The 15,009-nt window shown below is 42.6% G+C and overlaps 1 protein-coding gene across 1 annotated transcript in view; it reads left to right on the top strand.

Annotated features, from left to right (window-relative positions):
• Positions 1-3,882, top strand: part of LOC114923177 (zinc finger protein OZF-like) — a gene marked incomplete at its 3' end in the record, with an annotated part of 15,066 nt that extends 11,184 nt beyond the window's left edge. Inside the window, exon 3 of the mRNA XM_029285798.1 lies at positions 3,616-3,882. Within this exon, the coding sequence (XP_029141631.1) occupies positions 3,616-3,882 (267 nt within the window). The remainder of the gene's footprint in view (positions 1-3,615) is intronic.
• Between the last annotated feature and the right edge of the window lie 11,127 nt (positions 3,883-15,009).

Here is a 15,009-nt window from a genome sequence, read left to right as displayed (position 1 = left end):
TTCTCGCCTACATCGTCCATATAGGACGACTCGGGAACTCAACTCCTACCCCGGGCAGCTCACCTATCCCCTTATGCCCAGGGGAAAGGTATCAAGCCGTTTGACAGCTGATGCTGGCTGTCAAACCGGCTTTTACGCAAAACAGGCGGGAGGCAGCAAACAGCTGCAACCGACGAAATCGCCTGCCACCGGAAGTCTCTAACGTATCAAATTGTTGTATTTTACTCCCAATTTCATTTTAATTTGTTTTTAGAAGGTTTTTATTAATAATTGATGTTTGGAATTCTGTATTCTGATATGGCCTATGGGCTAATCAATAAACTACTAAAACCAAATGCATAGAAACAAAAACCTGGTTTCAATTCAAGCTTGTGATGTGCAGGCGCCTCTTCTTATTCCAGTGCTTAGGGGGAAAGCTCGTTCTTTCTTTATGGAAGACCAGGAGCATGAAGGCTCCCACCTTCTATCAAGATTTAGACTCCCCAATAATACAGTCAGGAAGATCATATCTACCTCCTGTCTTAGATGTGTTTCAGCGGCAATGCCGGTGGGCGCTTCTGAGTTGTTCCTTGTTTCCTTGTTCTATTAATAGGATGGAGCTGGCAACCATTTAGGGCCCCCCACACACAGAAGCAAGAACTTCACGAATTTTTAGGCCTCAGCACTTGGCTAATCTTTTTTTTTTTAATTTTTATTGATTTTTATAATTAAACAGCAAATACCAATATGATGCATTTACATACACAAGCAGAAAAAAGATAATCCAAGTCAATACATTTTCGGAAACGCTCGGCAGTCCCCGCCTTGCCTCCACCCTCATTCACTTTCCTATCCTTCCTCCCTCTAAACCCACAACCTCTCCTCCTTTCCACCTACCTACATCCCATCTCCCTTCTTAACCACCTCATCGAGTGCAGTTTGGGGTACCAGCCGAGCATCTCCTCTTTTCAATACAATTATTGTTTACCTATAACATATAAATACATCAATTTTTATAATTTCTGTCCCCTAATCCCCTTCCCCCCCCTGGACTTCCCGGAACCAAATACAGGATTAAAGCACATCCCATTCCATATCTAAAGCACTTGGCTAATCTTTTGAAACTAACTACGGTCAACCTTCAGTCATTTGCAGAGGCGGATTTCGAGGAGTTATCTTGCAGCGCGCCAGACGAAAAACTGGCTGGAACAATCTTCACCAGACCCCAAGCGAGGTCCACTTTCTGATTGGCTGTTGTACGTCATTTTCCCCCTAAGACACTTTCCTTTGATTTAGATGCCGCAAGAGGGACGATGATATCCCTCTTGGGAGACCTAAAAGAAAGGGATTAAGATAGATCAGGGGTAGGCAACCTGGGCTCTTTTATGACGCGTGGACTTCAACTCCCAGAATTCCTGAGCCGGCATGGCTCAGCTTGGAAACCTCTCCCTTTCCCCTCAGCATGGCTGGCTCAGGAATTCTGGGAGTTGAAGTCCACGAGTCATAAAAGAGCCCAGGTTGCCTACCCTTGGGATAGTGTTTCTCAACCTTGACAATTTTAAGGCATGTGGACTTCAACTCCCAGAATTCCACAGCCAGCATTGCTGGCTGTGGAATTCTGGGAGTTGAAGTCCACATGCCTTAAAATTGTCAAGGTTGAGAAACACTGGGATAGATCATGAGTAGGCAACCTGGGCTGGCTCAGGAATTCTGGGAGTTGAAGTCCACGAGTCATAAAAGAGCCCAGGTTGCCTACCCCTGGGATAGAGATCCTCAGGGAGGAAAGCGATCCACGAGCTCCTTGGGAGCCGAATACGACTCGATGGCAGATAAGGAAGTATGAAAGTGTGAGAGAACGGGAGGGAGGGAGGGAGGTTGAGCTGGAACAAATTGGAACGATAGAAGATTGGACTGCTAGAGAGGACTTTGGGGAAAGGGCAGAGGAACTTCCTCTTCCGGCTCACTTATGGGAGGAGGAGGATGGCGTCGCGGGTCCAAAGGGTGGAAGCGGCTCCCGGGAGGTGAGTGGAGGGCAGGTCGGAGGAGAAGCCGGGAGCAAGTGGGGCTGTTTCTTTTCCTCCGCGGCGTGGAAGCAGCGAAGGGACGAGGCTGAAACGCGTCGGCTGATGCTGCAAATTCTTTCTCCAAATGTTATTCCTCTGGTACTGCACGGTTTAAACTGCTTTCTGCTGGGAGATTTGGGAGATTTCAAGAAATCTTTATACATTGTTCATATTTCTTAACCACCCATCTCCTTCAGCCTTCGCCTGACACGATTCGTTGTGATTTTATTGACATGTTGTTTTCCTGGCAAGTGAGGAGTTTCATGGGCAAAAGGGATGCTTTAAATCTGGCGTTGGCTTTGGGCACCATTTCATCTGTTAGCGTCCCCACCTTTCTAAACGTAGATCAAACAAATTGAGTGAATCCACTTCTGAAACCTTTTGAAGACTGAAATAAACAAAGATCTACATCCATAAATTTATAGGTGGGTTAAAGATCTACATCCATAAATTTATAGGTGGAGGTATACCTGTATCTGTGTAAACCTAAGTATTTTCAGGTATTTTAATAACAATTTGCAATGATAATAATTTGTGATTTACTCAAGCCAATGAGAATTTCATGATCTGAAATATGAGTGGATATTTGTACCTGGATTTTGCTAGTCTTCCATGTGCCTAATGAATCATAATGAATGTTAGAAGTTAAACTAGCATTTTGATGTTTGCTTTTTCATAGTAATACATGGATGTGTTTTTTTTGCTGTTTTCATAGGTTCTGCAGCAATTTTTTAAACGACAATGAAACTAACCCATTAATGTGAATCTTATAGACAAAGAGGATGCCAAGAAGAGCACTCTGGACAACAGACAATGAGAAGCAGCATTAAAATGCAAAACAAACCATCAAACAAAATCTTTTCCTCTCCTTCCAGAAAGTGCTAAAACTCTTCTGTTTCCTCAGCTAATAGAGATAAGGGAGAGAATAACAGGAACAGAATTTTCAGGTAGAAAAAATAGAATATGTGGAACTCAAGGACATATTGCATAAAAAGGTAAAATGATATAATTACCAAATTCAGAAAAAGGGGGAAATAGCTGGACATCAGTGGGAAGGAAAAGGTCCCTTGGATAGCTAAAGGCATTAATGAAAGACTTCGAGGAAGGAAAGAGTGTCTTGAAATCAAAGCACCACCAGATAAGGGATCAGAAATATTTTTGACCTCCTCATCAGAATATCAGTGTTGGGAAAAATAAAGCCACAGACTGCCTATTTTGGCAAAAACACAGATTGCAGATCCCATCTGATTTATGCATAAATCAATCCACCTCATGAAAAACCATATAAATGCTTGGAGTGCAGCAAAAGCTTTACCCAGAACAGCAGTCCTATGATTCATATAACGACCGATGCAGGAAGAACCGCTCTACCAGTGCTCCCAATGTGGTAAAAAAATTAGCATACAAACCAATCTGGTGAGACACAAGAGTACTCGCACTGGGGAGAAACTCTTGTTTCTGTTTGTAGGAAAATTTTCACTTGGAATTCTGGCCTGGTGATACACCAGAGGATTCACATTGGAGAAAAAACATATGAGTGTATTGTGTGAAAAGTTTCAGTCAGAATTCCAAGCTGCTGATACACCAGAGGGCTCAAACAGGAGTAAAACCATATGAGTGTCTGGATTGTGAGAAAAAATTCAGTCACAAATCCCACCTGGTGAAACACCAGACAACGCACATGGAAGAGAAACCATATGAGTTTTCAGATTGTCAGAATTCCAAGCTGGTGAGACACGAGAGGGCTCACACCAAAGAGAACCCATATGAGTGTCTGGATTGTGGGAAAAGTTTCAGTCAGAATTCCAAGCTGGTGAGACACCAGAGGATTCACACGGGAGAGAAACCATATGAGTGTCCAGATTGTGNCAGACAACGCACATGGAAGAGAAACCATATGAGTTTTCAGATTGTCAGAATTCCAAGCTGGTGAGACACGAGAGGGCTCACACCAAAGAGAACCCATATGAGTGTCTGGATTGTGGGAAAAGTTTCAGTCAGAATTCCAAGCTGGTGAGACACCAGAGGATTCACACGGGAGAGAAACCATATGAGTGTCCAGATTGTGGGAAAAGTTTCAGTCAGAATTCCAAGCTGGTGAGACACCAGAGGATTCACACGGGAGAGAAACCGCATGAGTGTCCAGATTGTGGGACAAGTTTCAATTGGAATTCAGAACTTGTGGTACACCAGAGGATTCACACAGGAGAGAAACCATATAAGTGTTCTGATTGCGGGAAAGGTTTTCATCGAAATCCTGACTTGGTGATACACAAAAGGACACATACAGGAGAAAAACCATATGAGTGTCCAGACTGTGGAAAAAGTTTCAGTCACAATTCCACCCTGGTGATACACAAGAGGACCCACACAGGAGAGAAACCGTATGAATGTCCGGATTGTGGGAAAGATTTCAGTAACAATTCCAACCTGGTGATACACCAGAGGAATCACATGGGAGAGAAACTGCATGAGTGTCCAGATTGTGGGAAAAGTTTCAATTGGAATTCGGAACTTGTGGTACACCAGAGGATTCACACAGGAGAGAAACCTTATAAGTGTCCTGATTGTGGGAAAGATTTCCATCGAAATTCTGACTTGGTGATACACAAGAGGACACACACAGGAGAAAAACCATATCAGTGTCCAGATTGTGGAAAATATTTCAGTCACAATTCCAGCCTGGTGATACACTTGAGAACTCACACAGGGGAAAAACCGTATGAATGTCCGGATTGTGGCAAAGATTTCAGTACTAGATCTAGCCTTATAAATCATGTAAGGTTACACATAGGGGAGTAACCATTCAAATACCCAGATTGTGCACAGTTTTACACACAAAATTCCTCCCTTATCACAGAAGAAATTCCACATGAGGAATTAACACATGATCTGTGCAGAGGAATATTGAATTTCGTTTCTTGTCTCTTATTGGAAGCTCAGCTGAGAAATAATTTAATTTCTTGCATGATTTTGTTTAGTCAAGCATGTCTTATTATTAAACGTGAGGGAGGAGATCTGGACTTCCTTTCGCCCACTGTGGTCGTTCCCTTTCATGGTGTCGAGGGGAACTGCTGTGCTGGGCCAGAGAAAGCGAGCTTAGATCTGTATTAGGTATGTTTGCCATCTTGAGTTATGTCTACATATAATAAATGTGGGGTTTGTATCTTTAGTAAGAAAATGTATATGGCAGCCCAACTCATGGTGACTCCACATGATTTATAGCAATAAAACCTTAATACAAAAACCAATAAATACCACATATTGAAAGGCAAAATGCAAAGCCTCATTTAACAGGTACTTGATCTGCAACTACAAGGTATTTCTAACAAGATTATTGGTATTTTGATGGTCTGGGAATTTCGAAAAGCTGATTCCTGCTTTTGTCCAAATTAAAAGTTAACCAGGCTTCTGGCCTATTACATTTATGCCCTGTGCTGTTCTTGCTTAAAGATGATAATCTTTCTCCTTTCTCCAAGAAGACAGACAGACAGACAGACAGATAGATGCATAGCAGCATATAAATTTGATGAATGAATGAATGGATGCTCTTCAGTCTCTCAAGCAACTTGCAGATGGGCAGCCTCAGTGGATTCATTCGTTCCTTTTTCCTCTGATTTATTTATAATATTTATGTAGCCACCCGTGTTATGAAAAATTTTGGCCAGGTCCCAATCCAATTTACTTAACCTAGAGTTATTTCTACATATAATAAGCACAAGATATTTATCTTTATTGGTTAAAAATATGTATGTGGCACCCCAACTCATAGTGACTCCACACGATTTACAGCAATAAAACCTGAATACAGAAACCAATAGACCTCAAACATGACAAAATGCAAAGCCCCCACAGTTAACACTTACTTGACCTTTAAACACAGGGCACTTCAAGCAAGATTGATGGCATTTTGATGGTCTGGGAGTCCCAAAAAGGTGATTCTTGCTTTTGTTCAATTTAGAAGTTAACCAGGCTTCCTGGCCTTACTAACCAACCATTGGGAACCCCATATTAATACAACATATCTTACGTGTGGGCAGAATTTGAAAAACAACGTTTAATATGGCAGAGTACTTGAGTAAAATGGTTTGGCTGAGATCAGCATATGTGGGACTTATCGGGACAGATTTTAGGAGTGATACTGAAATATAATTCTATCTTATTTCACTTATCAATGTATCAAATTGTTGTATTTTACTCCCAATTTCATTTTAATTTGTTTTTAGAAGGTTTTTGTTAATAATTGATGTTTGGGATTCTGTATTCTGATATGGCCTATGGGCTAATCAATAAACTACTAAAACCAAATGCATAGAAACAAAAACCTGGTTTCAGTTCAAGCTTGTGATGTGCAGGCGCCTCTTCTTTTCCCAGTGCTTAGGGGGAAAGCTCGTTCTTTCTTTACGGAAGACCAGGAGCATAAAGGCTCCTGCCTTCTATCAAGTTTTAGACTCCCCAATAATACAGTCAGGAAGATCATAGCTACCTCCTGTCTTAGATGTGTTTCAGCGGCAATGGCCTGTTTCATTGTTCTATTAATAGGATGGAGCTGGCAACCATTTAGGGCCCCACACACACAAGCAAAAACTTCACGAATTTTTAGGCCTCAGCACTTGGCTAATCTTTTGAAACTAACTACGGTCAACCTTCAGTCATTTGCAGAGGCGGATTTCGAGGAGTTATCTTGCAGCGTGCCAGACGAAAAACTGGCTGGAACAATATTCACCAGCCCCCAAGCGAGGTCCACTTTCTGATTTGCTATCGTTACGTCATTTTCCCCCCTAAGACACTTTCCTTTGACGTAAATGCAGCAAGGACGATGACGTCCCTCTTGAGAGACCTGAAAGAAAGGGATTAAGATAGATCAGGGGTAGGCAAACTGGGCTCTTTTATGACTTGTGGACTTCAACTCCCAGAATTCCTGAGCCGGCGTGGCTCAGCTTGGAAACCTCTCCCTTTCCCCTCAGCATAGCTGGCTCAGGAATTCTGGGAGTTGAAGTCCACGAGTCATAAAAGAGCCAAGGTTGCCTACCCTTGGGATAGTCAGTGTTTCTCAACCTTGACAATCTTAAGGCATGTGGACTTCAACTCCCAGAATTCCACAGCCAGCATTGCTGGCTGTGGAATTCTGGGAGTTGAAGTCCACATGCCTTAAAATTGTCAAGGTTGAGAAACACTGGGATAGATCATGAGTAGGCAACCTGGGCTGGCTCAGGAATTCTGGGAGTTGAAGTCCACGAGTCATAAAAGAGCCGAGGTTGCCTACCCCTGGGATAGAGATCCTCAGGGAGGAAAGCGACCGACGAGCTCGTCGGGAGCCGAATACGACTCGATGGCAGATAAAGAAGTACGAAAGCAGTGAAAACAAAGGCTTTTAAGGTAGGACGAGCGTGATTTTCAACCTTACGTCGCTAGATGGCGCTCTACAAAGAAGCATCAAGTCGTGCCTAGAAAGCAATGAATACAATGGTACAGCAGCCGCATCGCTAGTATTGACGTCGTACGGGGGGGGGGGGCAGAGAGGCCGAGCTGGAACGAATCGAAACGATAGAGTATTGGATTGCTAGAGGGGATGAGGAGGGGAAGGACAGAGCAACTCCCAATTCCGGCTCGCCCACGGGAGGAGGAGGAGGAGGAGGATGGCGTCGGTGGAGCCTTTTGTGCTGTTTTGAGAGTGGAAGCGGCTCCCGGGAGGTGAGTGGAGGGCAAGGTGGGAGGAGAAGCCGGGAGCAAGCCGGGCTCTTTGCTTTCCTCCACGGCGTGGAAGCAGAGCAAGCAACGAGGCTGAAAGATGTCGGCTGCTGCTGCAGCAGCATATTCTTTCTCTCCCCAAATGTTATTACCCTTCCTTCTGCCGCATCGCTTAAAGCTGCTGCCTGCCATTTTCTGCTGGGAGATTTGGGATTAATAAGCTAACAATCGGAGTTTACAAGTTTTTTATAGCCTTAGCTGAATGACAGCAGTTTTTCCAATGGTTTACAGCTTCAGTCTTGAACCATTGACCCTCCATTCTCTTCACTTATACAAGTGTCTCTAGTCCTGCAAAAAAAACATATTTACTTAATCCCTTTTCAGTGAGAGGCTAGGTTACCTGTGGGCGCTGCGTTCCCTGTAACAGCAGAACACAACACTATGGAAAGTATAAGTATTGCCGCTCCTAATTGTGCGTTGCGTGCCATATAGTGAAGCACATGAAAAGCATGCTTCTTCACGGTCACTTAACGTGTTCGTTTTGCGGTTACGTGAGGCACACTGCATGCATTGGTCTTTATTCTTACAGTAGAGAAGTCATTAATTATAACTTTTTGTGAATTGGGACATTTAAACTTGCTTTTTTTTTTAATTCCAATCTAAATTTAGTAGGAGTCGGAGTCGGTGCATTGTTTGCCGACTCCGACTCCAGGTACCCAAAATTTCCTCCGACTCCTCGACTCCGACTCCACAGCCCTGTTTGGGACATTGGAAACGTCTTTGTTTTTCATATTTTTTTTTAACCGCCCGTCTCCCTGGATTCCTTGTGATTTTATTGACAGGTTGTTTTCTTGGCAAGCGAGGAGTCTCACGGGCAAAACGGAGGATTTAAATCTCTCGTAGGATTTGGGCACCGTTTCATCTGTTAGCGTCCCCCCGCTTTCAAAATTAAGTCAAAATAATTGAGTGGCTGCACTTCTGGGGCATTTTGCAGATTGGAATACAGACAATTCTTTACCTAAATAAATTCTTAGTAGTGTATTTCTCTTGTGGAAAACGAAAGAACTCTTACGAATTCCAGAGGGGGTTAGCAGAGAAGTTTATTTCGCAGGTTCAGAGGAATAATGGAGACAGGCAATTCTGAACAAGGAGGGCGGGATTAGTCTTCAGTTTTTATACTATCCTTCTTTTAGGAACAAAGGGACTACACATGGTAATACACTGTAATACATTAGGATCGTTTCTCACGGGCATACAATGGTAGGTTTTGCTACATACAAAGTATCTGTGCAATGCGCATTTGGTTAGTCACATATTACTGACACAGAACTTTCCCAGTGAATTTTCCCAGTGATTATGCATTACATCATTATTCTAGCAATTATGCAGACAAATCATTATTCTAGCACAGTGGTTCTCAACCTTTTTAATGCCGCGACCCCCAACCGGTCGTAAGTCGAGGACTAAACCAGTCGTAAGTTGAGGACTAAACCGGTCGTAAGTCGAGGACTACCCAACTGGTCGTAAGTCGAGGACTTTCCCTGCCCGGGAGCGCCGCGCATGCGTGGTTCCGCTCCCTGCAACGGCCGAGGCGTAGCTGGCAAGCGGCAGAGACGGAGCAGGCCGACCACCAGCTGGCCCAGCTCAAGGGAGGTAAGGCACCCGCCAGAAAAGGGGAAAAAAATGGCGGACAGCCTTGCTTGGCGACCCCCGTGAAATGGTCGATCGACCCCAAATGGGGTCCCGACCCATAGGTTGAGAACCGCTGTTCTAGCAATTGTTCATTTTACTACATTATTTCTGTGTCCATAAGCACTCACATACAGTGCATTCAGAAAGTACTCAGTCCTCCTTCACTTCTGTCAGTTTTGTTATGCTGCAGCCTGATTTTACAGTTGTTGAGATTCATTTTTTCCCCTCATTCATCTTATGTACATTCATGATGACAAAGGGAAAACAGAATTTTAGAAGTGTCTGTAAATTTATTAAAAACAAAAACACTGAAATCACATTGGCGTAATTATTCAGACTCTTCACTAAGTACTTCGTTGAAGCACCTTTGGCAGCAATTAGAGCAGTGTTTCTCAACCTTGACAATTTTAAGGCATGTGGACTTCAACTCCCAGAATTCCACAGCCAGCAATGCTGGCTGTGGAATTCTGGGAGCTGAAGTCCACCTGCCTTAAAATTGTCAAGGTTGAGAAACACTGAGTCTATCCCAAGGGTACGCAACCTTGGCTCTTTTGACTCGTGGACTTCAACTCCCAGAATTCCTGAGCCAGCCATGCTGAGGGGACAGGGAGAGGTTTCCAAGCTGAGCCATGATGGCTCAGGGATTCTGGGAGTTGAAGTCCACGAGTCATAAAAGAGCCCAGTTTGTCTACCCCTGATCTATCTTAATCCCTTTCTTTCAGGTCTCTCAAGGGGGACGTCATCGTCCTTGCTGCATTTATGTCAAAAGAAAGTGTCTTAGGGGAAAAATGACGTATGATAGCAAATCAGAAAGTGGACCTTGCTTGGGGCCTGGTGAATTAGAGTCTCCCATTTTTTTAGAGTCTCCCATTTTGTTTTGGTTATGACATGAAAAGCTTTGCCAAGACAACACAGGAGTGGCTTAGGGACAACTTTGTGAATCTCCCAGAGTGGCCCAGCCAGAGACCTGACTTGAACCCTATTGAACATCTCTGGAGGGACCTGGCAATGGCTGTCCACCAATGATCACCATCCAACCTGACTGAGCTTGAGAAGATTTGCAAGGAAGAATGGCAGAAAATCCCCCAATCTAGGTGTACAAAGCTCAGGTCGTAACCAAAATAAGTCAAGGCTGTAGTTGCTGCCAAAGGTGCTTCCACAAAGTACTGAGTGAAGGGTCTGAATACTTATGTCGATGTGATATTTCAGTTTTTTTCTTTTTAATAAATTTACAAACATATTTAAAATTCTGTTTTCACTGTGTCATTAAGAGTGTAGATTAATGAGCAAAAATGAATTTCAACAACTGTAGAATCAGGCTGCAGCGTAACAAAATTGATAGAAGTGAAGAGGGTCTGAATACTTTGGATATTTTCTGAATGCACTATACGTGTGATTTACTGAAGCCAAACAGAAAATTTTCTGATTGAGTTGATATTTGGATCTGTTAGTCTTCTGCATATCAAATGAATCATAATGTTACAGGTTAAACTAGAATTTTGATGTTTGTTTTTTCATAGTAATATATGGGATATTTTTGCGCCTTTCATATGTACTGAAGCCATTTTTTAAACAATAATTAAACTAACCCATTAATATGGATCTTACAGACAAGGAGGATGCCAAGAAGAGCACTCTGGACAACAGAGAATGAGAAGCAGCATTAAAATGTAAAACAAAGCATCAATCAAAATCTGTTCCACTTCTTCCAGAAAGTGTAAAAACTCTTCTCCTTCCTTAGCTGATGAGAGACAATGGAGTGAACTACAACAACAAAGTTTTCAGCTGGAAAAAAATAAGAGTTTGTGCAATTCAAGAAAGCATTACATGAGAAGTCAAGGAGGATAATTTCCGAATAAAGAAAAAGTGGAAATAACTGAAGTCAGTGGAAAGAAAAGGTCCCTTGGATAGCCAGAATGGGCAGGTTTTAATTAAAGCCTTTGAGGAAGGAATGAGTGGCTTGAATCAAAGCAGCCCCAGGTAAGAATAGAATAGAATAGAATAGAATAGAATAGAATAGAATAGAATAGAATAGAATAGAATAGAATAAGGAATAGAATAGAATAGAATAGAATAGAATAGGAACTTGGAGGTCTTCTAGTCCAGCCCCCTGCTCAAGCAGGAGAACCTATACCATTTCAGACAAGTGACTGTCTAGATCAGAAATATTTTTAGCCTCCTGAAGAATCCAAGAATATCACTGTTGGGAAAACCCCACAGACTGGCTATTGTCAGAAAAACACAGATTGCAGACCATCGGTGAGATGATCTACCCAGAGAAAAGCTATACAAATGTTTGAAGAGCAGCCAAAATTTTACTCAGAACAGCTCCCTCATGACTCATGGAAGGATCCATGCTGGAGATTAGCTCTACCATTGCTCCAATCTGGCAAAAGATTTAGCATGCAAAGCACTCTAGTGAGACACAAGGGAACTGACATTNGCCATATAGTGAAGCACATGAAAAGCATGCTTCTTCACGGTCACTTAACGTGTTCGTTTTGCGGTTACGTGAGGCACTGCATGCATTGGTCTTTATTCTTACAGTAGAGAAGTCATTAATTATAACTTTTTGTGAATTGGGACATTTAAACTTGCTTTTTTTTTTAATTCCAATCTAAATTTAGTAGGAGTCGGAGTCGGTGCATTGTTTGCCGACTCCGACTCCGACTCCAGGTACCCAAAATTTCCTTCGACTCCGACTCCACAGCCCTGTTTGGGATATTGGAAACGTCTTTGTTTTTCTTTTTTCTTTTAACCGCCCATCTCCCTTGATTCCTTGTGATTTTATTGACAGGTTGTTTTCTTGGCAAGCAAGGAGTTTCACGGGCAAAACGGATGGTTTAAATCTCTCGTAGGATTTGGGCACCGTTTCATCTGTTAGCGTCCCCCGCTTTCAAAATTAGGTCAAAATAATTGAGTGGCTGCACTTCTGGGGCATTTTGCAGATTGGAATACAGACAATTCTTTACCTAAATAAATTCTTAGGAGTGTATTTCTCTTGTGGAAAACGAAAGAACTCTTACGAATTCCAGAGGGGGTTAGCAGAGAAGTTTATTGCGCAGGTTCAAAGGCATAATGGAGACAGGCAATTCTGAACAAGGAGGGCGGGATTAGTCTTCAGTTTTTATACTATCCTTCTTTTGGGAACAAAGGACTACACATGGTAATACACTGTAATACATTTGGATCGTTTCTCACGGGCATACAATGGTAGGTTTTGCTACATACAAAGTATCTATGTGCAATGTGCATTTGGTTAGTCACATATTACTGACACAGAACTTTCCCAGTGAATTTTCCCAGTGATTATGCATTACATCATTATTCTAGCAATTATGCAGACAAATCATTATTCTAGCACAGTGGTTCTCAACCTTTTTAATGCCGTGACCCCCAACCGGTCGTAAGTCGAGGACTAAACCAGTCGTAAGTCGAGGACTAAACCGGTCGTAAGTCGAGGACTACCCAACTGGTCGTAAGTCGAGGACTTTCCCTGCCCGGGAGCGCCGCGCATGCGTGGTTCCGCCCCCTGCGCCGGCCGAGGCGTAGCTGGCAAGCGGCAGAAACGGAGCAGGCCGACCACCAGCTGGCCCAGCTCAAGGGAGGTAAGGCACCCGCCAGAAAAGGGGAAAAAAATGGCGGACAGCCTTGCTTGGTGACCCCCGTGAAATGGTCGATCGACCCCAAATGGGGTCCCGACCCATAGGTTGAGAACCGCTGTTCTAGCAATTGTTCATTTTACTACATTATTTCTGTGTCCATAAGCACCCACATACAGTGCATTCAGAAAGTACTCAGTCCTCCTTCACTTCTGTCAGTTTTATTATGCTGCAGCCTGATTTTACAGTTGTTGAGATTCATTTTTTCCCCTCATTCATCTTATGTACATTCATGATGACAAAGGGAAAACAGAATTTTAGAAGTGTCTGTAAATTTATTAAAAACAAAAACACTGAAATCACATTGGCGTAATTATTCAGACTCTTCACTAAGTACTTCGTTGAAGCACCTTTGGCAGCAATTAGAGCAGTGTTTCTCAACCTTGACAATTTTAAGGCATGTGGACTTCAACTCCCAGAATTCCACAGCCAGCAATGCTGGCTGTGGAATTCTGGGAGTTGAAGTCCACATGCCTTAAAATTGTCAAGGTTGAGAAACACTTGAGTCTATCCCAAGGGTAGGCAACCTTGGCTCTTTTGACTCGTGGACTTCAACTCCCAGAATTCCTGAGCCAGCCATGCTGAGGGGAAAAGGAGAGGTTTCCAAGCTGAGCCATGCTGGCTCAGGAATTCTGGGAGTTGAAGTCCATGGGTCATAAAAGAGCCCAGTTTGCCTACCCCTGATCTATCTTAATCCCTTTCTTTCAGGTCTCTCAAGAGGGACGTCATCGTCCTTGCTGCATTTACGTCAAAGGAAAGTGTCTTAGGGGGAAAAATGACGTACGATAGCAAATCAGAAAGTGGACCTTGCTTGGGGCCTGGTGAATTAGAGTCTCCCATTTTTTTAGAGTCTCCCATTTTGTTTTGGTTATGACATGAAAAGCTTTGCCAAGACAACACAGGAGTGGCTTAGGGACAACTTTGTGAATCTCCTAGAGTGGCCCAGCCAGAGCCCTGACTTGAACCCTATTGAACATCTCTGGAGGGACCTGGCAATGGCTGTCCACCAATGATCACCATCCAACCTGACTGAGCTTGAGAAGATTTGCAAGGAAGATTGGCAGAAAATCCCCCAATCTAGGTGTACAAAGCTCACGTCGTAACCAAAAAAAAATCAAGGCTGTAGTTGCTGCCAAAGGTGCTTCCACAAAGTACTGAGTGAAGGGTCTGAATATTTATGTTGATGTGATATTTCAGTTTTTTCTTTTTAATAAATTTACAAACATTTTTAAAATTCTGTTTTCACTCTGTCATTAAGAGTGTAGATTAATGAGCAAAAATGAATTTCAACAACTGTAGAATCAGGCTGCAGCGTAACAAAAATGATTTAAGTGAAGAGGGTCTGAATACTTTGGATACTTTCTGAATGCACTATATGTGTGATTTACTGAAGCCAAACAGAAAATTTTCTGATTGAGTTGATATTTGGATTTGTTAGTCTTCTGCATATCAAATGAATCATAATGTTACAAGTTAAACTAGAATTTTGATGTTTGTTTTTTCATAGTAATATATGGGATATTTTTGTGCCTTTCATATGTACTGAAGCCATTTTTAAACAATAATTAAACTAACCCATTAATATGGATCTTACAGACAAGGAGGATGCCAAGAAGAGCACTCTGGACAACAGAGAATGAGAAGCAGCATTAAAATGTAAAACAAAGCATCAATCAAAATCTGTTCCACTTCTTCCAGAAAGTGTAAAAACTCTTCTCCTTCCTTAGCTGATGAGAGACAATGGAGTGAACTACAACAACAAAGTTTTCAGCTGGAAAAAAATAAGAGTGTGTGCAATTCAAGAAAGCATTACATGAGAAGTCAAGGAGGATAATTTCCGAATAAAGAAAAAGTGGAAATAACTGAAGTCAGTGGAAAGAAAAGGTCCCTTGGATAGCCAGAATGGGCAGGCTTTAATTAAA

The sequence above is a fragment of the Protobothrops mucrosquamatus genome, unplaced genomic scaffold, assembly GCF_001527695.2.
Source record: "Protobothrops mucrosquamatus isolate PMUCROS unplaced genomic scaffold, P.Mucros_1.0 scaffold_187, whole genome shotgun sequence".
NCBI lineage: Eukaryota > Metazoa > Chordata > Lepidosauria > Squamata > Viperidae > Protobothrops > Protobothrops mucrosquamatus.
The sequence above is the reverse complement of the archived record's forward strand: the minus strand, read 5'-3'. Positions and strand labels throughout refer to the sequence as shown.